The 23,763-nt window shown below is 44.5% G+C and overlaps 1 protein-coding gene across 2 annotated transcripts; it reads right to left on the reverse strand.

The window, feature by feature from the left end:
- Positions 1-22,645, reverse strand: BCKDK (branched chain keto acid dehydrogenase kinase). 2 transcript variants are annotated; one of them, XM_066629233.1, is made up of 14 exons: positions 22,560-22,645; positions 16,647-16,713; positions 15,656-15,735; positions 14,721-14,936; positions 13,205-13,273; positions 8,098-8,208; positions 7,403-7,450; positions 6,904-7,023; positions 6,327-6,425; positions 4,163-4,236; positions 3,438-3,566; positions 2,605-2,694; positions 1,708-1,869; positions 1-1,099 (listed from the first exon to the last, which is right to left on the reverse strand). In XM_066629233.1, exons 4-14 carry the CDS (start codon positions 14,916-14,918, stop codon positions 955-957), a joined length of 1,245 nt encoding a protein of 414 aa, XP_066485330.1. In that variant the 5' UTR covers positions 14,919-14,936; positions 15,656-15,735; positions 16,647-16,713; positions 22,560-22,645; the 3' UTR covers positions 1-954. The 2 variants fall into 2 exon arrangements, with proteins under 2 accessions (XP_066485330.1, XP_066485331.1); XM_066629234.1 differs by lacking the exon at positions 22,560-22,645 and adding an exon at positions 18,326-18,462.
- Between the last annotated feature and the right edge of the window lie 1,118 nt (positions 22,646-23,763).

A 23,763-nucleotide genomic window follows, 5' to 3' on the forward strand; every position in this document is an offset into this window, starting at 1 on the left:
TGCTGGAACCTATGCGTTGTTTATTGGAGTACCACAGCAAAAGAAAAACACCTGAATGTCTGTTTTCCCTGCCCTCTGGGGGTGGGGCAAACCCTCATCCCGTTTCTTGAAATAAAAAATATATCAATTAATGGTGACAGAAAGATTTGGTGGAGAGAGGGAGGGCGGAAATAAAATAGATAACGTAGGGAAAAGGGAGCAAGTTTTGGAATTCACACCATGTGCAGCACACATGCCACACTGGTATTGCAACAGCTTCTCTTCTCAAGACGAGGGCATTTGGATACTGTGTGTAAGACACAAAAAAGTCTTCCCTTGCTGAAGACTGTTGTGTTGATTTTGGTTCCCTAAACAGGGTGCAAGAAGTTCTTCCCTGAAAGTTAGGTAGCAAGGGGGACAGTTTTGGTGCCACATGCTGCAATGAAAGTCTTTCCTTTCAGATCAAGAGTGCCTGGGAAGGCCAGTTGGGACCAGTTCATGTGACAGCGAAATCTTTCCCCTCACCTGATGTCTTTGTATCCGTTTGCAGAAAGGAACAAGATGTAGGCTGAAAGAGAGTCTGGTGTGGCTGGCAGTGTACAGGAGGGGAAATCAAAACAATGACTGCTTTTCCCAGTGCCATTTTGAGGTTTAAAAACTCCCATTTAGGAGAGGGAATGGATTTGTTCACAGGCCCTCTCAGTAATCTGGAGTTATTAACCACAGAGCATGACCAAAGAAAGTACTGGAATAACCAAGAGGAGACAATGTCCCATCAGCAATTGCACAAGAAAAAGAGAAACCTCCCTACTCCATTCTCACTGCATCCAGGGGAGGAGAGGAGCTTCAGTAGGATAACAAAGCACATCTTTAGGAATCCATAGGTAAATGAGTGTGTATCCATGCAGAACTGAGCTGAGAATGTATTAAGCTTCCTCCAGCAGCCAAGAAGCACTCAGACCATAAGAGACCTTTCTAGACACGGAAACTCTCTTCTTTGCCATCAATGTGCTTGAGGCGGAGGTAAACATCTGTGCCTATACCCTGCAGGGACTGGAGAGTCAGGGAGCCACCCAGATATTCGGCATAGGCACGGGAGGTGGGCAATCCAAATCCAAACCTGGGGAAGAGAAAGATAAAAAAGGGACAGAAGGTGGGAATTGTTACAGCTAAACTGGAAACAGGCAGCACAGAGGAGTGAGGTTCTAAGCGAGTAAACACATATTCTTATGGGGACAACCTCACTATTTGTGGATTTTCACTCATTACTTTTGGGCATTTGCTCCATGGACAGACTGCTATTGCCATGTAATGGGAATAAACAAAACAAGAATATGGGATGCCACATGGAGGGCCACTGCCTGAAGAAGGCTCAGTCACCTGGTGATCAAAGAATAATTGCAAGTTAACCCAATGTACACTGGCAATTTTAAAAGACTTAGCCAGAGGAGTATGTGATCTGTTATTGCAGTGTAAGAACAGAATCTGCTTAAAATGTTTGACATTTTTTTAAAAGGCAAATTTTACCCTTTAAGGATGCAGAGCATGTAAACAATGCCTGGTGAAATGAGAAGCTGGTTCAGCTGGAACCACTAATATTGTGGGAACATCAGTGATTCCCTCCATCTTGCTTCCTGATGCTTTTAAAAGTCATGAGAATTTCAGCTATTTCTTTCCTCAGTACACCCACACCCTCTGAGCAGTGGCCGCTGGGAAATTCATTCTCACCCATGCATGGGCCCCGACTGGGCACTGTTCCCCATTTCCACCATGTTCCCAAAGAGGGTGTTCATGCGAGGGTCCTGGGTGCTTGCCTCAGCTGTGGTAAAGTGATAATCAGTCACCTTGTCAACATGGTCATGAGGGATTCCAGCACCTCGGTCTGAAATCCTGTTGGGAGATAGAAATGCGTAACACAAAGACCCACACATGACAATTCATTTCTTTCCTTCCCACTTTCCATCACATCCCTCTCCCACCAGAGGAAGGACATCTCTGGTGTTCTACCCAAGCAGGACAGAGGCTACCACAGAGAGCTGGGGTGGCATAGCGGCCAAGAGACAACTGCAAATCAGGGTCTCCCTAGCCTGAATGTCAACCTCTGCTATTGACCCCAGCAGGTCAATAGGCAAACCTTGCCTCAGCTCCCAATATGGGGATAATACTACTTACTCAACAGGGCTTACTTCTGAATAGTTTATGCTGTTAGTTACAGTATGGAAATAGGGATTAAGGCACAGTGCCAAAGGCTTCGTGGGAAAAGTGGGTTTTCAGAAGGGATTTGAGGAAAGTATCCCATAGGTGTTCCAAGCACAAGAGGCTGCAAGGCTGAAGGAGCAGGAGAGCAGGTGGTGAAAATAGAAACCAAATTCCCACTAAGACCAACTAGAACTGCAGAACATTGTACTGTATGATGTGTTTTTCTCAATTATAATAAAACTTGTTCTCTTTGTGTCTTCTTAGAGAAAAGTGAAATAGAGGCTTTTAAAAACATAAGAAATATGAGGAAAACTTGAAGGAATAAAATTCAGGCAAGCAGTGGCAAGAAAACAGCAGTGGTAGCAGCCCTAACCCTATAGCCAAGATACAACTGGTGTATCTAAAGAAGCTGATGTCCGGTTGTACCTTATGATCAGATCAATATCATTGTTGGCGATGGTGATGACAATGTCTGGCACATTGTAGGGTGTATCCAAGTGAGACTCCATAGTGGCTCTGAAACAAAGGGAACAGCAAAGGGATAAAGGTGAACCCTGTTCTCAGCAGCATCTCAACACCTCTCTACTTGGTGTTATTCTAACCCCCACCCATTATGCAGCCTATTATTCTACACCAGAAGCCTGAAACCAAAGTTCAGGAAGATTCATTCAAGTTAGCATGCCAACTTCTGTACTCCTTAAACTCTGCAAGATCCCGGTTACATGTATCACTCCCTTCCCCAGTCTTCTTTTCTCTCATACCAGTGGCTTTTGTCTTCACCTCCCTTCCTCCTTCCCACATTCTCCTGGAGCACTGCCAGTTGTGCTGTGCCTGGCCCCCATGCAGGATCTAAGCAGCTCGGTCAACAGCAATGAGAGCCCCTTCTGTGACAGGGGGCAGCCAAACCAGTCATCACCACCACCACCAAATCCCTTTAGCACATTACAGTATTGACTTTACAATCAATTTTGCAATCAGGACAGAATACCTAACTCAGCAGGGTGGCCCCTTCTTTTCAATAAGACAACTGTTTCCCTGCTTCAGGATTGTCTATTCTGTCAGAGCAAATTCAGTGGGAAGCACACACTCTCTCCCACACATGACCCGCAAAGCTGGAAAACTTGGTTCCCAGTTGCTCCTTTGAACACATTAAGATTGGGGTGGAGCTATGGATCTTCAGAGGGAACTGTACCATATCCCATTGTATCCATGGATCCTGCTTGTGGTTCACCATTTCAGAGAGGAAAAGGGGTGCTCACCGCATGGCGTTCTTGAGGAGTTCTGGAAGGATGTAGTCGAGAGGCATGGGGATGAAAGGAAAGCGGGCAGCCACGTGCCCATTAATCCGCACCCGAGGGGCGTTCCCGTACTTATGTTCACAAAGGCGTCTATAGGGCAACAAGGCAACAGGATGAAGTATGGACCCAGTTCCACTCTGGGTAACTTACTCAGGAACAGGCTGCCTTAGTCAGAAACTGCAGTGTGAAGCACAGCCTCACCCACCTGAGCTTGGTTGATTTGCTCCAAATTCGTATGTAGGCATTAATTGGAAGTGCAGAAATGACACTGGGAAAACTCTAAGCTGTATAGTTACTTTAGCATAAGCACAACTCCTCGACTGAACCTCTCTCAAAGGGCAGACTTACAGTTATTCAGAGACAAGGCCTTATTTAGCAAGACTTCTCAGCTACAGTCTTACAATACATATTTACTGCAGCAAAGCTAAGAGTTGGTCTTCTAAATACATATTTAATAACCATTTATAAAATGTATTTAATGTTGTACCTCACTGGCATGACTCCAATGGATGTACCAGACAATAAAACAGTGGTTATTAAAAATGAATATGGCATCACCACTCCAAAAATTTAGCAGAATGAAAAAAGGTGCAACTGCACAACATGGCCCCAAAGGGGAGCTCACAGACTATAACAGATTTCACAGCCTGTGCATGACAACAGATCCCTTTCCCCACAAGAAATACCTGGCGAAATCCACCCATTTCTCGATTATTTTCTTTGGGGACAGGCGAGTGCAGATGATCCCAACAAAGTCTGGCTGCAGAATAATGCATTACAAAAAAGAGAGATTAAAATGTCAGTGTAGGGCTAGAGCCTGCTCGCTCCTGTTCCACACAAACTAAGGGTATTCTTTACATCACCTTCTCCTCTCCACCCACTCACAGAACTAACCATCAATTAAATATCATTTCAGCTGATCAATTAATTTTGGCTGGTTACTCTTAGACCACTCAAAAAAGTACACATTACAGCAAAGCTCAGTGAAAGGTGCAAAATCTTTCAGCTATGAGTTGCATATTAAAATGTAAACTGGCTCTACCAGAACCAGGGACAGCCACTAGATTGGTGGGAGAGTCAGAACTGACAAAAGGAAGTGTTTCTTTACGCAGTGTGTAATTAATATGCAAAACTCTCTGCCACAGAATGTTGTGATGGCACCTGGCCTCCTTGCCTTTAAAAGGAGTATGTACAGATTTATGGAGGAAAACTCCATCACAGTCATGATGACTGTATACAACTCTGGGTTTTAGAGGTATTCCATCTCTGAATGCCAGATGCAAGGGAGTGGCAACAGGATGCAGGTCTCTTGTTGTCTCATGTGCTCCCAGAGGCATCTGGTAGGCAACTATGAGATACAGGAAGCTGGACTAGATGGGCCTTTGGCTTGATCCATCAAGGTTCTTATGTAAATGACACACATGCACAACCCCATGCTCTCTGACATGTCCCTTGTACAAACTCAGGACCCAATCCTACACAATTTTCCAGTGCCAGTGCAGCTATGCCAATGGGGCATGCACTGCATCTTGTGGTGGGGCAGCAGTCACGTCACGAAGGCCTCCTTAAGGTATGGGAACATTTGTTCCTTTACCGCGGGGCTGCAAATTGGATAGGATTGGGCCCTCAGTTGGCAATAACCAGGAACAAGGTCTCTGTCTGTGGTGGTGTTGCAGCAGAGGAATGCCCTACCTTGGGAACTCATCAAATCTCTCTCTCTCTCTCCCCCCCCCCCACGAATTTGGCTAATTTCAAAAACTTCTAAAACTACCTTTTAACTGACTGACAGACTGAACTGATGTTAATGTAAATTTTGTGCTGGCTTCATTTGTTAAGTTTGTTTTGCAAGCTGTGCCTTTCATGCATAGAATTATTTTATACAGATCTTTCTTTATGTCCCACTGACAACTTAGGCACACTGGTTTGTACCTTGTCTTTGGAACTCCTTAGCTAGGAAGGCCTGTTGTGCCTCTTTGCTGGCTTTCTGCCATATGGCTTTAATCAGAATTTCACCCTGATGGGCAGTGTGTTGGACTGAAATTTGAAACCCTTTATCTGCTGCTTGTCTCTGGTTTTTCATATGGCTTATAATTCAATTTCTATTGCTATTTTACTGTTTTAATTGGTTGGTTTTTGAAAGCTACCATTAACATTTTTTAAATAGAAGCGCAGGTATAAAATAAAAATGGGTACAAATGGGTACCTGAGGGAAAAAAGTGATTTGTTTATTTTGCTGCTGTTATGAAACAGAACTTAAAAAAACTATAAAACATTGACTAGGCTGGCACATACTGTTCTTCATGTTATAACGCTGTTCCTTGTACGTATTTGACAATAATGCTCCATGTCAGAACCACAACCAGGTAAGCTGTAAAAGATGACTAATACTTTTTTTTTTTTTTTTTAAGATTGTAAGCCTTTTGGGACAGGGAGCTATTAGTTATTTGATTTTTCTCTGTAAACCACTTTGTGAACTTTTTTGTTGAAAAGCAATATATAAATACTGTTAATAATAATACAGTAATCAAATTATAATTATATTATAATAAAAATAATCAAAATAATAACATGCAAAATAGCTAGCAGAGACTGACCATGAAGCCAGCTTGAAAGGTAGAGGGCCTAGAATGACTCAGCTGAGCCCCTTACATGTTAAATTTGCAAGAGGGTTGTCTTACAGGAACACTGTATGTGGTCTGACACAGCATAAGAAAGCTTCATATATAAACACACGCACTTGCTCGCTCTCTGTAGAGAAAACCAAATGGCGAACAAAAATAAAATCTACACCCTATTGCTGGATCACAACACCAGTCACCAAATTTCAGCCCAGTTAAAGAAAAATTGTACCTTGTCCTCGTGCAAGGCAAGGTGGTGAGTAGCCAGCATCCGGATACCCAAGCGGGAAGTGAGGGTCTTGTCCAGAAAAGATCGAATCAGCTTCTCATCCTGGAAAAGCAATAAGAAAAGCTGCAGAACAAACTCAGGGATCCACATACAGCTGCCAATAGCCACTTAGAAATGAATACTAACAGGTGAAGTGGGACTGGAAGAAGGTGAAACTTTACAAGCAATGGGGATGTAATTTTGTCCTCTCCCAGCCTGGATGTGAAGATGGATTGACCTCCCCATGTCATCTCCCCATGTCATGTTAGCCCCAAAAAAGCGCAGGGACAGGAATCTGGGAAGTATACTGAAGGTAGCAGAGGTGAAGGGACACCTCTTGGACAAGGTTGGACTCAGAAGTGGTGGCAGGGATGGGAAAACAACCTAAGAGTTCAGGGATCCCAGGCTCTCAAAATCCTTTCCTAGCAGCTTTGCTCACCTACCCTGTTCCAGTAGCCTCTCCTTCTCAGACCTACAGTGGGCCTTAAACCACCAGAGCTTGTAAATCCCATCCCACAGCTTGCCCAAGGGGACTGCATACCTGTATGTGCTTGCGACATTCCCGTAAGCCCTCAGCCAAAAGGGTCACCACATCCTTATGGTCATCTAGGAGCTGACGGACCAGTTTGCAGTACTGGGCCTCTTGATCTTGGTCCTTGATCTTTGAACAGGGATGGAAAATGGAAAGGCACATTAAAAAGGGAGGCATGTGGGGCAGTAGGAGGTGGGGATGGAAAGAGCTTACAAATTAGGAGCATACAAATTAGGAGAGCATTACATTCTGTAGCAGTCTCACAATTTAACCTACAGAGCTCCAGCACAGCAAGAAAAATCTCATCATGCCCACCTGATCTGAGCTCCACACATCGCTGCTCCCTTTGCCCTGGTGCAATAGGCCCAGGCCAGAAAGAGCATTGTGTTGTGCTATCACAGCTCCATGCGCAGCCCTTCATTCCCTTGGAACTGGATCCTGTGACCCCTTTCAAACCTGTCAAGATGCTTTTAATCTTTTCATGTTCCAAGATTCAACGCATACTTACCGGGGGAAATTCACTCAGTTTCTGGAAGGCTCGGATGTAAAGCTCATGCTGAATGAAGCAAAGAGAAAAGAATTGACTAAAACAGAGGTGTAGGCTGCAAAACCATTAGGTAGCTAAGCCACCAAATTCTTGGACCCTCTTACTAGCTTCAGGGAAAGGTGGATCTAATGGGCTTTAACAAGAGACAGTGGGAGTCAGAACTCCTAAATTCTAATAATCCCAGAATAGGATATACAGAAAACTTTTTCTAATTATTCCACAAGAAGATCTCAGCAATTCTTCGTGGCCTACATTACAAGATAGTCATAAAGTATTATCAACACCATTATAGGGGCTGATATGGTGGCTTGCCTAAGATCAAGTTGAGATTTGAACCAGTAACATCTGGGCTCACAGCTCATTCTCTTAACCACTAAGAAACAGTCGTGGGATCTGGTGTATTAAAGAAAAGGCAACTTCAAGTCAAGATTCCTGATTCTAATTTCTATTATGGGAGGACAGCGGGAACTAGTGGTTAGTTCTGAAATGACACCTACTTTTGCTGGCAAGAATTATGATTCTTGCCAGCATCATATGATACAGTCTCCGTCCACTGTAAAGGCACTGATTATTCTGCCTTTTTGTTGCATTATTTAAATGCATGCTGCCTTGAAAACCCTTGGCAGTCTCATTGATGGGTGCTTCAGCACACATACCACATGAAGAATGGTGGGATTGCAGCCGATAATAAAGGGTAGGCTCCGAAATCCTTTGATCCGGTGAGCAATGCGGACAGGCAGTTCATGGTGCAGGTAGCGGGCACTTTTCTGTAACAAAGCACAAGCAGTTGACATTTACTGTATAGCCTTGAAGGTTAAGAAGTAGGCACGACTGGATACTGTCCTGAGTTTTTGAAGCATCCAAGTGCTGTGGATCTTAACAGGAACGTAATGGTGCTACTCGGCTTGTCCTCAGTTCTTGGAGAAAAATAAAGTCTTGCTGCATAACTGAGTCTGAGAGGTCCGAATGACTTGGGTTAAAGGAGGAATTCAAACCCCCACCCCTCTCCAAGGTTAAAGTGGCTACTAGCCTCCTTGAGAAGTTTTCCTTATTTTCTTCCACATGTGGTTTGGCCTCAAGAGCACCCATTTACTAAGTTACAACTTCAGTAAGGTACTTACTTTAGGCCTGTATCTGTACCATACATCACATGGGTCAATAGGAAGGATAGCATTGCCTTGAACTAAAAGGCATGAAGGCATCTAATATTGCAAACTTACTAAGGCTAAGCAGGTCTGGGTTGGGTCTCTGCCTGGATGAGACACCACTTGAGAACTAGATATAAGCATCCTGAAATTCCCAGAAAGAGGGAGGGAATAAATAAAGCTATAGCCTTGTATCCAAATAACATTCAGAGCACAGTGCTTAAAGCCTCTCGTCCTTATCAAATCCCCTTAAAAGTTGCTGCAGAAGGTTTGGCTGAGCAGTGGCTTTTGAGGGGTTTGGTAAAGAGAAAAGGGTAGGATGGCTTCTGTAGAGGCTAGTTTGTCAATGACTATATACCCCTGAAAATAATACAAGCTGGTTATGACTAATTTGAGCCCCTTTAATTTCAGTGGGGCTTCATTAATCATAATGACTTCATTTGCATACAACCCATAGCCTTTTGCCTCCTTCCCACTTAGCAAGGTACCAACAACATAACCACCAGGAAAAACTACATGTACAGAGCTTTGCACATGCATATACTATCCCATAAATACAATGGCTCCATAATGTTGGCAGGTATTACCATCACCACCCATTATTGACTGGGAAGGAGGGCGGACAGACAGTGGCACCCAGTAAGATCAGCACTGCATTGTGATTAAGGTGGGGGGAAGCTTTCCCATTCTTATTTCATGCTTGTAACTACGATTATATTTACATGACCACCTGCCCTGAGTGAAAGAGTCTCTTCCATGAGATGCTTCTGTGAACTAGAAGAGTCTCTATGTTTGTCTTCTGAGGCAAATAGCAGCAGCCAGGTAAGCAAGCAAGAACTTTTGAGTCTTTATTTTTAAGGCTGCAGCATCATGCAAAGATGAAGCTGGTGCTGGCCAGGCAGGCTAGGATGGCACCTGGAAAGAAACCACACCTTCTCAAAGGGTGGGTATTTGGCGAAGCAATTAAGATCAAGATTGCAATTAAGAGGAGATTGCTGTGGATACAGATGCCAATCTCAAGGAGCAGCAGGGAAAGAAATTCAGCTCTGAACCAGGAATGGAACTGTATGGTGGGGCCCTGAAGCTATTACTGGCAAGATGAATGCTTGGGCCACTTGTCTGGATTTGCTGTTCTTGCTGCAGAATACTTACAACAAGGGTGGAGTCTCCCATTTTCAGAAAAGTAATGAATTCCAAGGCTAATGTATATTAGTGGTTGTGCCTCTGAAAAGGCAAGATGAGGTGGCAAATCAAAGGGCATGACAAAAGGGCCTGCCATCAGCAAAATCTGCAGATTAACAAGACCTTACAGGGAGGAACCAGCCTGGACACTTGGAGTGCCAGCCCTGTGTGCTGCAGCCATGAAGGCACCCAGTTCCATGCTGGGGATCATTAGGAAATGGACTGAGAATAAAACAGCCAACATTATTATGCCATTGTATAAGTCAATGGCAAGGCCACACCTGAAAAACTGTGCCCAGTTCTGGTTGCTACATCTCAAAAGGACATAAGGTGTAACTGGAAGAGATGCCAAAGAGAACAAACAGAATGATTAGAGGGCTAGGGCACCTCCCTTACAAGAAAAGACTACAGCATTTGTACTCTTCAATGGAAGAAAAAGGTGCCTGAAGGCAAACATGAATAAGGCATAAAATTATGACTGGGACAGATAGAGGGAAGTTCTTTTCCCTCTTGCACAGTACAAGAACTGTGGTACAGCCATGAAAGCTGGCTTATGGGCAAATAAAAAAACAAAAGAAAATATTGCTTTACTCAGTGTGTAATTAATCTCTGGAACTCCTTCCCACTGGATGTTGTGATGGCACCTTGCCTAGATGCTTTTAAAAGGGGATTAGACAGATTCATCGAGGAAGTCATGATGACTGAATGCAACCTCCAAGTTTTAGAGATTGCCTGTCTCTGAATGCCAGATGCAACAGAGTGGCAGCAGGGTAACTGTTGTCTTGTGTGCTACCAGATGCATCTGGTGGGCCATTTTACGACACAGGAAGCTGGACTAGATGGGCCTTTGGCCTGTTCCAGCAAGGCTCTTCTTATGTTCATATAGTGAATTCTGTATTGGACTGGAAAGGGGAAGATGAACAGGCTACCCACCTCTGAATTTATATTATGACCAACTTTGACACAGGAAGATTACTATGACATGCAAATGGAACTGGGGACATTAGGATGCTGGATTCTTGGACTCCTATACAGCAACACCCCGAATTTGTTTGAAACTAGTTTAAATATCATGGAACAAGAAACTAACCATTGTAGTTTTGTAAACTTGTTTCAGAATCCTTCTCATGGCACTATAGATAGATCTGCAAGAATCTCATGTGCAAACAAACCAGCCTCATAAAGGAGTCCGGAGTAGATGGATTCTCTCTGCTCGTCACCAATATGATTCTGCAATTCCTAGGGTTTCTTAGAAGAAATATTATTTTTTTTCTTGCTCTTCCTCAAAGGAGCTCAGGGCTGTGTATTTTTTATTTATCTAGGCATTTATATTGTGCCCTTTTGCTTCTGAAAAGGCCTTCAAGGCAGCTCACCATATATACTTGTGAATAAGTCAAAAAATTTATGTCTAACAATTGACCCTAAAAACCTGAGTCAACTTATACATGGGTCAGTGAAGTAAATTGGAGTTTTTGCGAAGCTTCTGAGAAGCTTAGTGGCTGTCTGGTGAAGTGGGGGCAGGAGGGTTTGGGCTGAGAAGGACACAAGGGGTGGAGAAAAAAGAAGAAACTTTACTACTAGATACGGTATTCAGAGGCAGCCAAAGTGGAAGAGAAGTGAAGACGCTTATGGGAATTGTATGAGGGTTGCAGATATGGAAGTGCAGCACTGTTCTCCCCACAAAACTTACAACTGACATAAGCACCTTCAACTCCCTTCCAGTTTGGAGAAGATGGTAAACTGCCTCTTTTTTCTTTTTGCTGCTGCCTCAGAACAATTCCTGGCAAGCCATTTTCAAAGAATGTCGCACACCCCTAAGTTTAGGGGTCTGTTTTTTTAAACATCAGGATATAATCCTCGTTTCCATCTGAAACAAAGTCCCAGGCTACAATTCAGGGCACCATTACTTAAGAATAACACCCATGGAAAGCTATGGGTCTACTTCTGAGTAAATAGGGTTGTAACTATGCGCAGATGCACTTGCTCACAGCCATTCCTTGTTGCTTGTCTCTCTGCTGTGAATTGAATTGCATATTCCCAGTTAGGTGTTATATGCAGAACCTCTGGCTTAACACACCAGGCACCTTAAAGAAGGATTTGATTAATGGTTCTACTGGTATGTTGTTTACAGTGCACTTACTCTGGTAGTGTTTACAAAAAAGTTGTGACAATCAGAATTTAAGAAGTTAATGAATATAATGTATCTTAGGGTATTTTACTATATTTTTAGTAAATTAGAGACTGTACAGTTCTTAGGTAACAATTACTTGTAGGTTTTTTTCAGGATCTGGTCTCAGCTAAAATCAGACAAAACTATGGTCAGATACCCCTCCCTAACCCAACTTAACCAAGGGCCATAGAAAATTCCATGATTTTGGCTCAAAATCTGCCCTCGTCTATCTGTGAGATCGACTTATAGGCACATATCTGCGGTGTGCCATTTTTAAAAAGTAGAATGCAATTATAAAACATAATTAAAACAAAACCTGGCCAACTTAACTAAGGGTGCAATCCTAACCCCTTATGTCAGTGCTTTCCAGCACTGGCATAGTGGTGCCAATGGAACGTGTGCTGCATCCTGCAGTAGGGTGTCACTCACAGAGGCTTCCTCAAAGTAAGGGAATGTTTGTTCCCTTACCCCGGAGCTTCATTGCCCTTATGTCAGTGCTGGAAAGCACTGACATAAGGGGTTAGAATTGCGCTCTGAATTAAAAAAAGATACTAAAAACAGGGGGAGGACAAATGGGATAGTACACAGTGGGGTAAACATTAACAAACTTCCCACTCTAGCAAAAATTTTATTACTTTTACTACATACACACTAGTCATCCAGGTTCTTCAAAGGAAGAAGGTATACCACCCAGTTTATTCTCACATGACCCAGCACTGTAGCCAGGGGTCATGACTGGCTCAAGGTTACCCAATGCTATGCAATGTACAGAACCAGAGGTGACGGCTCTTGCACAAAAGCCAAGTCTCTTGCAGCTCTGGCACAGGGTAAGTTCTTTTTGCAAGGCTGTCTGCTTTCCAATAAACTTGTCATGTCAATTCTGAAATTGCACAGTCTCATCAGACCACCGTACCAAATCCAACACGGCATATTTGCATCAACTACATTCAGCTGAATTGTGTGGTGCCAGCTTTTCCAGACTGTACCACTGCAGACTGCAAGAAAGGATTTCATGTTTGAATGGCTGCCTTCCCTTTCCCCTAAAAAACAAACAAAAAGCTTTCCTGCACTTAGAAAGCTGGAAGTCTAGAACTGGAGACTTCTGGATTCTGCTCTCAGCTCTGAAAAAGGAATGGTGCAACAACAATAATCAGGTCTGTTAATTAACAGAAATTAATATACAGAAACAGAAGGTTGAGAGTTTGGACTCCAGGGTTCTATTTGCAACCCCAGCCATTTGAGAGATGATGTTAGTCCCAGACCTACCAGTAGGTGGCTCCCATCCTGAGAACGTCCAGAATACAACATGGTGGTGGGAGTCAACCTCACAGAGGGCTGGGAAGAGAACAGAGGACAAAGGTTAACAAGCCTCCAGGACACCTGAAGAAGAGCAACATAGAGAACAAGCCCTGAGCATTCCCAATCATAAAACCATCTCCTTTAGAATTACTTAATGTCTGCCTCTCTTCCCTATGGTGAGAAGGCCAGCCCTTCCGAAACACACAACTCCTCAAGGATGGTTTCCATAGACACTCTCCTGAAAGGAGATTACGAGGAGTCAGGTCCAACAAACCTCCTGCAGGAAAAAATAAAGGTAGCCAATACTGCTGTGTGTCCTTCTCACCTTCATAGCCCTTCCCCGCACACTGCTTAGAAGATGCAGCTGATAATATCTCAGGAACCAGAACAAGGGGAACAAGATTTCCAGCTATCAGGGGCCAGCGCCCCACATTGATCTTTGTCCCTATCCCTGACAGCAAGTGACAGCATAAAAGTACACACAATGTAAGCAGACTTATGGAATGGGTTTTTCTTATTTGTCTGGTAGCAAGTGGTTTCTGTTAATAAGTTAATGCCTTATTTTCTACCAGGTGTCTTTTGTCTTTAAGAGCTGAACATCCAGCAAGAAATGTCACAATTGCCACTTTTCCACAGCACAGAGTCAATGTGATGGGAAAAGCTGTATCTGAAACACATCTACAAGGCACAGGAATAAGATGTGTTTATTCCTGGGAACCCCAGACAAATTATGCCTGCAGTGATATAGGCATGGAGGAGAAAAACTGTGGCCACACAACCCTGTAAAAGCAACCACATGCTATGCTCATATGTGGTTTGTCAAAAATGAAAGCAGATAACGTGTTAACATTGCAAGGGATTACAGGAACCTCTCTTGAAAGGCCTCTGCATAATGGTGGATGGATGGTTTATTTAATTAACCAGTGTTTCCCCAAGGGCAGTTCCAGATGGTGGAAGCGAGACTCCTGTCTCCCCAGAGATCATGCCAAGTTGTTAAGGGAGCTTATTAAACTGCGGTGATTAGCAGACTGGGACCAAAGGGCTGAGTGATAGTTCTGTTCGAAGGAACAGAAGAAGGGGCAATTTCTGGAAGGAGAAATTCGTGTTCCCACCTGCCACAAGCACTGAAGTAGCACAGGCCATGTCAAAGGCAACAGACATGGGCCTAACGGAAGCAATCTATCTGTTTTGCAGCAAGGTCAGAAACCAGCACCAAGGAATACAACCTGCCTGCTCAGACCTGCCTTTCCATCATGTTTCCAGACAGAGAGCTGCAAGAAGAACGCTCCTCTTGCTGCCAAGGAGCAGAAGTTGGGAGAGCCTAGACCTGCTCCTGGCTCTTTTCCTACAGATTCATTACAGGCAAGGTGAAACCTGCCAAGGGGAAGGTTGAGAAATAGGAATGTTGCTCTACACTGTTATGCATACAGCATGTTAAATTTGAGCCACGAAGGGACGCGAGGCTGCAGAAGCTGCTGCTCACCTTCTCAGCTGCTACATCAATGGCCGACTGGTTGTAGAAGGAAGTAACCGTCTTGGATCGCTCCCGGGCCAGCTCATGGTGTTGATCGATAGCTGAAGAGGACCGGTACCGGAGGGCCGGGGGGAAGAGAGGGAGCACCAAGGGAGTCCGGCCCCCTGCTCCTCCCAGTTCCACCATCAGCAGTTTTTTCCACATCATTCTCTCTTCCAGAGACACCTGGAGTCAAGACAGAAGGATGATACTAGGACAGCAGTGCTATACCAAGGATGGCTCTATCTGAATGCAGTTCCACCCTGCATCGGAAGATCTTCAAGGGGCATCTGGCTGTGTCCAAACAATGAACTGATACTGAGACAGCACTGCAGTTACCCAGCAGGGCAGTTCTTTAAGTCCAAGTGCACATCCCACCTCGTGCTATCATCTAGGTCAGAATCACCTACACTGACGGGCAGTGGCTTCATCGTCACAGCTCCTTTCTCGACTTTGCAGTCAAGGGTAGTAGGCTGCGAGTAGCTTTGGGGTAAGGCATACATATAGATACAAATCAGTAGATACAAAGTAAGGGCCCAATCCAACTTTCTAGCACTGATGCAGCAGTGCCAACAGGGCATGCACGACATCCTGTGGTGGGGGAGCAGTCACGGAGGCCTCCTCAAGGTAAGGGAACATCTGTACCTCAGGGCTGCATTGCAGTGGCACTGGAAAGTTGGACAGGATTGGGCCCTAAATGGCACATATATAGCTAGCAGGGCAGTTAGATGAGACAAACAAGGCACACATAAATAGGGCAAGAAATTAAAGTAATCCAGCCAAGTTAGGGCTGAGGGCAGATTCTCTCAAAGTGTCTGGGTTCATACTTACAATGGATTAGCAGAAGAGGGACACCTAACCCTCTCCACCCTGCCCACCCTCTGATTGCAAGATCTTATACTTACCCCTAAGATAAGTTACAGGGATGCGTCCACTTCCCCCAGGTTTGGGCACTATCGCTTTGGGCAAAGCCCTCATACATTCCCTAATAGGAGAAGAACACACACCTTGTTCACACACTTAGCATGCTGGTGAACATGAAAACAGATGCATCAAACACCACTGCACTCCAAGTGATGTGAGATAATCGAAAAATTCTGTCTCAGGTGTTATAACTGTGACAGTCCGTTTAACAAGCAAATTGTTACAGGAACATCATACACAGGTGAAACAACTAAAAGCTCAATCCTATGTATGTCTACTCAGAAGTAAGTCATAGTATAGTCCATGGGGTTTACTCCCAGGTAAGTGTGGATAGGTTTGCAGCCTAAAAGAAGTTCCAACTCACAGAAGAGACCTAATGCATTTTCATCCCAGCCATGTGGAATGAAGGAGCAGGGATACAATGCCTCCTTCAAACCCCATAGATTTGAAACACAGCAACATTCACTAAGGTGATAGTGAGAGAAAAACTGAGACTTTTTTCCTCCCTTCAATCACCTCACAGCAAAAGCCACGTGGAATGCCTGAACATGCCAAGAGGCCTTCAGATTGTGAGCCAAGACAATCACACTTGCTACAGCAGGTCTGTCAACCAAATGGAGTAGCTGTAATTATATCAATTACACAACTGATATATTACAATTACAATTATATCAATTACATCACCTTCTCAAGGTGGTAAAGATATCTCATTGCTTTTATTGTGTTTTATTCTTTTAACTTGTAAATTCCCTGTAAATATTTTAACTGGTGAGCAGTGGACAAAGCAAATTTACAGATACCACAGTACTGTCTCTTGCTTTTGAACCAACAGTTATATGTGCCAGGTTAACAACTCTTTGCTAACTTGGGGATAAGAGCATAAATTTAGGAGAATCAACTTTGCATGATTTGGCAGCAAGAGGAAAAACTGAGAAGGAAGGTCTCAGTCAACTCCAACAAAAGCCTACTTACCTCAAGTGAACTTGGTTATCGTATGCCAACTTCCTGGATCAACAAAGAGACGTAGCTCTGTTTCCATCTAGAACAGAAGTGGAAAAAAAATCCAGTTAATCTAAAGATGTTGGAATACAGAGGGGAAGTTTTCAATTTACCCAATGCCAAGATAAAGCACTTGATTCAGATGTCACATATTTCAAATGCAGGAGTGTTGTTAACTATTATTCTGCTGCTTACCCTGACGTTACTGTATTCCTTAACAAACTGCTAACCACAGTCAGGAAAACATGGAAAAAGTTACAGAAATAATGTCAATATGAATATTAACTGTGTTTTTCCTCCAGATTATGAAAATTGACAGCATGATAAAACAAGTACTACCCATTCCACTTTCCGTAGAACTGAGCTTCATTGCTTAGACAATGTTCTTCTCACTTGCACTCTGGAAGCTTCCCAAAGATACCACCTCCTTCCTATGTATTTGATGCATCACACATACTAACTTCTAGTTCACAAATTTTCTTAGAGGGCAATATCCATGAGTTCCCTCTCCCCACTGTTTCAAGAAGTCACACTTCCTCCCTTAGAACCCAACCAACCCACTTGTTCTCCCTCCACTCTCAACAGCACTACAGAAGCAAGCATGGGTGCAAGTTCAGGTACCTGAAATGTTATGTAATTGTCTAAAATGTCTGCACCTCCCCTCTTTCTCCAAGTTTTTATAAGCAAACCTTTCCTGGCTTATTAATGGATTCCACTTGCAGCATCACCACCAGAAAAGCAGCACAGCTAAGTTTGTGAAAAAAAGAGTGACCAGCAAGGGATGTGTGGCACCATGATCCATGGCCCTTCTCTCCTCCAAAAGCCTTGGCTTCCAAACTCCCCACCTTAACTACTATGTTTCATTACCCTCCCACAGCTTGGGATAAAACCCAGACACCCAGCATTCCTTCCAGTACACACCACATCAAAACAGCCACTGCCAGGGATGTTGCCTGCTTTGCCAGGAAAGTTCTCCCTTTTGTGCAGCCATTCCTTCGGCCAGTAAGACTTCTAACTCATGAGAAGCATGTGGGGAAAAATAGGAGCCTCAGGTCAGGCCTTCTACATCCTTCATATGACAGGGGAAAAGGTATACATATGATAGGAAAACAAGGAAGGTGAGGAGGGGAAAGCAACAACACTGGAGACTCCCATCTGGTCTTCTCTTGGACATGCTGGTTTCCATGTGCAAGTAACTTTTTTTTTTTTTCCTTACAGAGAAGCCTTAAATCTTGGGAGTGCCCACCTGAGGGCTGACAATATACAGCCCAAACACAGGTTTATCACTTCAGTGATAAATAGGCCCTAGTGAATCCAGGCAGAGAGACCTGTGCAAGTAAGGACTCCCACCTGCTTCCTTAGACTGGAAGGGCAGGCATGCCTCGGAGGTTAATGGCACAAAAATGCTAAGAACCAGGAGCCCGATGTTCTTTATTAAAAAGGGGGGGGGGCTGAAAGCCATGGCTCCTGGGTCCTCTCTAGGGGCTAAAGCAAGGGAGCCTGAGAGCCAGGAACCTGGTTTGATTTCCAGCTCTGGTAGCAGAGCAAGGCCTTGTGACTTGGTGAGAACTAGAAACCAGAGTTCCCAAGGGCAATTTCAGCAGGGAGGGGGCAGTGGGGTCTCTTAGAAGTCCTGAAAACAATTCACCCACCTCTTGCCCAAGCAATTTGCAGTTCCTTCCCACGCAGTTCACCGATTCCACACAGGCGATGCCACAAGAATAAAGACGCCACAGCCCTGTTTGTCAGTCGTTTTCTGCTCAGAGTCAAAGACTCTTGGCACTGTGTACATAGCCAGACGCAGCAGCCTGGCTGGCCCCTCCCTAAGCTTGCAACCTCATTTCACCCTGAGCAACTGAAACCTGCCGGGAGGGGGAACTGGGAGCAGAGGCAAGACTGAGCCTGGAGAACTGGCCTGAGAGGCTCTGGAACAGCCAGGCACCTTTTAGAGATTCAAAGATAAGGGCAGAGGCACTGAACCTACATTTATCTATGCATCCCTGGAAACTTGGCTTCAAGCTCCTTTGAGATTATAGCCAATCAGCAATTTGAAAGGTGCACAGAAAAGGGGCAGGGAAAAAACAAACAAGTCATAACTCAAGAAACTGCAAGAATCCAGACCTCGATGCAAACAAATCCAGGAAGAGAAGAGCACAGGCCAGAAGTTTCTTTTTCAAAAGCAGGTTGTAAAAACAATGCAACTTCAAGACAGACATTAAGGCAGGAATCCTAAACACACTCACTGAAGAGTAAGCCTCACTGAAAGCAGCAGGACCAAAGTACACATGCATAGGTAGGATCAGAACTATTCTGAGCTTTCATGTGTATATTTTTTATCTTTCTATATTTTGTTTCTAAAGGTTTTTTTGCATGTTCCTAACATATGACATTTCCCATTTTCCTGAAGGTTCATAGCCATGTAAGGTTTTCTTTCACATAAGAAAAAAACAAAAGTTCACCTTCAAGCACACTTCTGTTATTCCCAAACTACCAGAGCATATCTCCCTTCTTAAAGTTTACAACTGACCTTCCTTAAGAACATCAGAGCAGCCTTGCCAGGTCAGGCAGTACTGTACCCCCACCCCACAATGATTTCAGCCAGCTTCCGCACAAAAATATTCAGATATATTTGTCCCCTCACAAACACTCAAAGCAGGCAACAACTAACTCTAAGACATGCAGTCCATGTATTACTCTTGTAATAATAATTATTAATTATTATTATTAACAGTATTTATATACCTCTTTTCAACTAAAAGTTCACAAAGCGGTTTACAGAGAAAAATCAAATAACTAAATGGCTCCCTGTCCCAAAAGGGCTCACAATCTAAAAAGATGCAAATGAATACCAGTAGACAGCCACTAGAGCAGACAGTGCTGGGGTGAGGTGGGCCAGTTACTCTCCCCCTGCTAAAAAAAGGAGCACCCACTTGAAAAAGTGCCTCTTACCCAATTAGCAGGAGTTACTCTTGTAACAGTACTGTGTAAACTGTTGCTTATTGCCACTTAACACTACCGTGCTCAACACAACAGGATTATAGGGATATGGGGAGGATTGGGGAATAAGCAACTAGCTGGAAAGTAACTGGTTCAAATCTCAGTTTGGGCATGAATGCACCAGACTGCCTACACAAGCCCCAAGCCCTACCTATAATCAGAAAACAACACTGGCCTACCTCATAGGGTTGTTGTTTGGGTTACTGAGATCACATTTCTCACTGCTTTGGAGAAAAAAAAAACACTAAATAAATGCTAAGTTATTATTAAAAGAGCCTTACGCTTCCAGTGTTCAGAATATGTTTCCAATTTCAATATGTTTGGTCTATGACAGAGGATGGTCATCATTATCTTTGCTTGCTTGTGGAATTCCCCAGGGTATGGGGGCCCTTGGGCTTGTTGTACCTCTAATCTGACTTCCAACCTCCATTAAGTCTCACATGCAAAATACCCTTTAGCAGAGAAGTTCACCCTGATCTTCAAAGTTTGTTTTAAGCCACTTTACTATACAAGTCAGGTATTTGCTAACACCTGAAAGGCTGTTAAAGAAAGGCTAACAGGTCAACTTTTGATAACAGATTAAGAAGCAGATGGTTTACATGATGGTTACTGTTTAACAAGTGATTACTCTCAGTGTGCAGAATATTTTAAAACCCATTCTCTTTTTCATCTTCATAACAAACCAGGAAACCTTAGTGTATTGTAAAGGATTCTGGGAGCACTTTGTTGGGCCTCATCCTTGGCCATTGTGAGCTGAGTGCATGCCCCAAACTGGGTAAACTGGGCAGGAGGTCTGGTCTAGAGGGTAGAGCCTCCTCTGTCTGAAGATAACACCCACAAGGTCGCCAGTTCGAGGCTACCGGCACCGTGCGACCTTGGAGCAGCTTACAAGCTGAAGCCGAGCAATTCCATCTGCTCTGAGCGTGGGAGGATGGAGGCCAGAATGTGAAGCCAGATTGGAATGAAACACCTTGAATGTAGTCATTCTTGAAAGAAAGAACCTTCTTTGAAATTGTAAAAATCCCTATTTAATAGGGATTTAATAAAAGCCTGCCTATGTAAACCACCTTGAATAAAGACCAAGAAAGGTGGTATATAAATACCTATTATTATTATTATTATTACTACACATTTTCAACAAAGTCCAGTTGTGCTGGGCAATTGTTTATTGCTCCTGAGTTGAAGACTAAGCTCCTAACGTCCTTTGGAAAACAGTTCTAAGGCCATTGCGTTAGTTCAGTGATTCTTAAACAGAACCAATTCCGGTAAAAGTTCAGTATCATTTACTGGTTTTTTTTGAGTGCTTTGTTTATAGTTCTGTTCATTGGCATTACATAATTTTGTAGACACATCTGACTTCTTACACAAATGTAAAATAACAGATCTCAGTGCAAAACATTTTTTTAAACAAATACACTGCAATCCTATCATGTAATATTTTCAAGTTACTAGCCTCAAAACAGATCCAAGGACACCAGAGCTCTCTCAGCAGTTATCATTTGTTGGAATCTTCATACACTGCCATCAATGTGCACTCGCTTTGCAGAACATCCACATGAAAAGCAAATCCCCAGCTGTGGAGTGAAGAGCAGGGCTAACAGCTCTCCTCAGTAGTAACTCCACACCACAGCTCAGTTTTATGCCTTCTTCAAATGCGCATTTAGAGGAACTGCTGCCTCCTGCCAAGAGTTTCACAATAATTACATCTTCCTTGCCAAGTCCAGTTGTTTACATTCCCCCAGGTTACAGCAAGCTAAGGGGAAAGGAACAGCACAGGCCATTTTCAGCTACAGCCTGAGTCTACCTTGCCTAACAGCCTGAACAAAGAACAGGATCAGTCTCTGCCACTGGCTGCCCTATCCTTCAAGGGCCCTGGAGTTTTGTTGCTTTAACCTACTTAGCTCCTTCTGAAAACCGGTACTAATGCCCAAGCCTCAGTTCTAACCCACATTTATCCTCCTTGCAGTTAGGAAAATGTTATTTCTATAGCTGTAACTGAACAACTCCACAGAGCCACCTGAGCAACAAAACTCCAGATGTTTTCCAAAAGAGCTGACAGTCTTTGATAGGGTAGGTGAGTATGGGGTAGGAAAAACAGCTGGAGGATACCTGACACACTTGGGTTGCTAGAAGCCCAAAAATTCTGACCATTTGTTCTACTGCTTTACCTCAATGGACCTCACAGCCCAAGCCTATTCACACTTTCCTGGGAGTAAGCCCAATTGACTATAATGGGGCTTACTTCTGAGTAGACATGCCTAGGCTTGGGCTCTGAGGCAGCAATCCTAGCCACACTTTCCTGGAGTAAGCCCCCACTCTAATGGGATGCACTTCTGAGTAAACATACATAGGTTTGGGCTCTGAGGGTGCAATCCTATAGACACTTTCCTGGAAGTAAGCCCCATTGACACCAAGGGGGTTACTTCTGAGTAGACATGCAAAGGATTGGACTCTGAAGCTGCAATCCTATCCCTACTTACCTGGGAGTAAGCCCCATTGACTGTAATGGGGCTTACTTCTGAGTAGACATGCACAGGATTGGGCTCTATGAGCTTCAACTCCTGCTGCAGTCCCTCCCCATCACAACACAGTCCTCTCCTCCCTGTTCATCAAGGGAGACAAACAGGGAACCCAGACCCCATGTACTCTTCACACAACCTTCTCTTGCAGGGGACCCAGGAGTTCTGGCTCCCTGCAGGGTTCCCTGCTCTGACCCCTCCCGCCTTCAACCCAGCAGACTCCTCCCTGCGCTGAGAGGGGAACCCAGGAGTCCTGGCTCCCCCAGCCCCCTCCTCTGCCCACTGCTCCCTTGCTAGAGAACCCAGGCGTACAGCATCTCACCCCTGACACACAACAGTACAGGGGACGGAGGTGGGGGGGGGGCCTTACCGCCAAGTCAACCACCGCTGCAGGTTCCACGCTCGGGGACCGGACTAAACCAGCTGCTTCTTCAGTTGGGGGGTGGGAGCAGGCGCTGACGACAGACAAAATGACAGAGCGGTGTCGCATGGGAAATGTAGTCCCACCAAGGTGCTTTCCCAGCATAAAGCGCGTTGGAAGAACTACCATGCCCAGAAGGCACCGCGGGACGGTGGAGCGGCTCCGGAGCGCGTTGCATGGGAAATGTAGTCTTCAGATGATAAATGAGTTTAAAGGAGAAGATGCTTCATGCATGGCAGTCAGGGTGGGGGGAAAGTCAGAGCAGTGTGTTGCTCTGAAGACAGGCTCTGGGGTTCAGGGAGAGACATGAGAGGCATTGCACGTGGGAAAGGGCAGTAATTGAGGCACAGTTTAATTTCCACGTGGGCAAAGTGTGCCCCAGGAGGCTTGCAGGTGCCCAGGAAAGCAGGCGTTGCAACACACGTGGCTTCACAAGGTGCCACAAGACTCCTGGTTAGTTTTCACTACTACGGATTGAGACTGCAAGCACAGCCACTTTCCTGGGAGCGAGCCCCACTCACTCTAATGGGAGTGACTTCTGAGTAGACATGCATAGGATTGGGCTTTGAGGCTGCAATCCCATCCACACTTTCCTGAGAGTAAACCCCATAGACTATAATGGGACTTACTTCTGAGTAGATATGCCTAGGATTGGGCTCTAAGGCAATCCCATCCACACTTTCCTGGGAGTGAGACCCATTGGCTATAATGGGACTTCTGAGTAGACATGCATAGGATTGGGTTCAGAGGCTGCAATCCCATCCACACTTTCCTGGGAGTGAGACCCATTGGCTATAATGGGACTTCTGAGTAGACATGCATAGGATTGGGTTCAGAGGCTGCAATCCCATTCACACTTTTCTGGGACTATAGACTATAGTGAGACTCACTTCTGAGTAGACATGCCTAAGATTGGGCTGTGGAACTCCAGAATGCAGTGAGGGTGGCGCAAAGTTGCTGTTTTTCTGTCCCACGTTTACATCTCAGGATATCGGTATCTGCACCACCAGCAAGCTGCCTGCCACATGCCCTGGCTTCCCCCCCATGGCCAAGGACACCATATCCAGCCCTTAGAGAAAGCCAGTGCCAGAGGAAATGTTTGCAGACTGTCACGCCTTGTGCCACAACCAGAATGCGTTTTCCTTCCCAAATC

The sequence above is a fragment of the Tiliqua scincoides genome, chromosome 5, assembly GCF_035046505.1.
Source record: "Tiliqua scincoides isolate rTilSci1 chromosome 5, rTilSci1.hap2, whole genome shotgun sequence".
NCBI lineage: Eukaryota > Metazoa > Chordata > Lepidosauria > Squamata > Scincidae > Tiliqua > Tiliqua scincoides.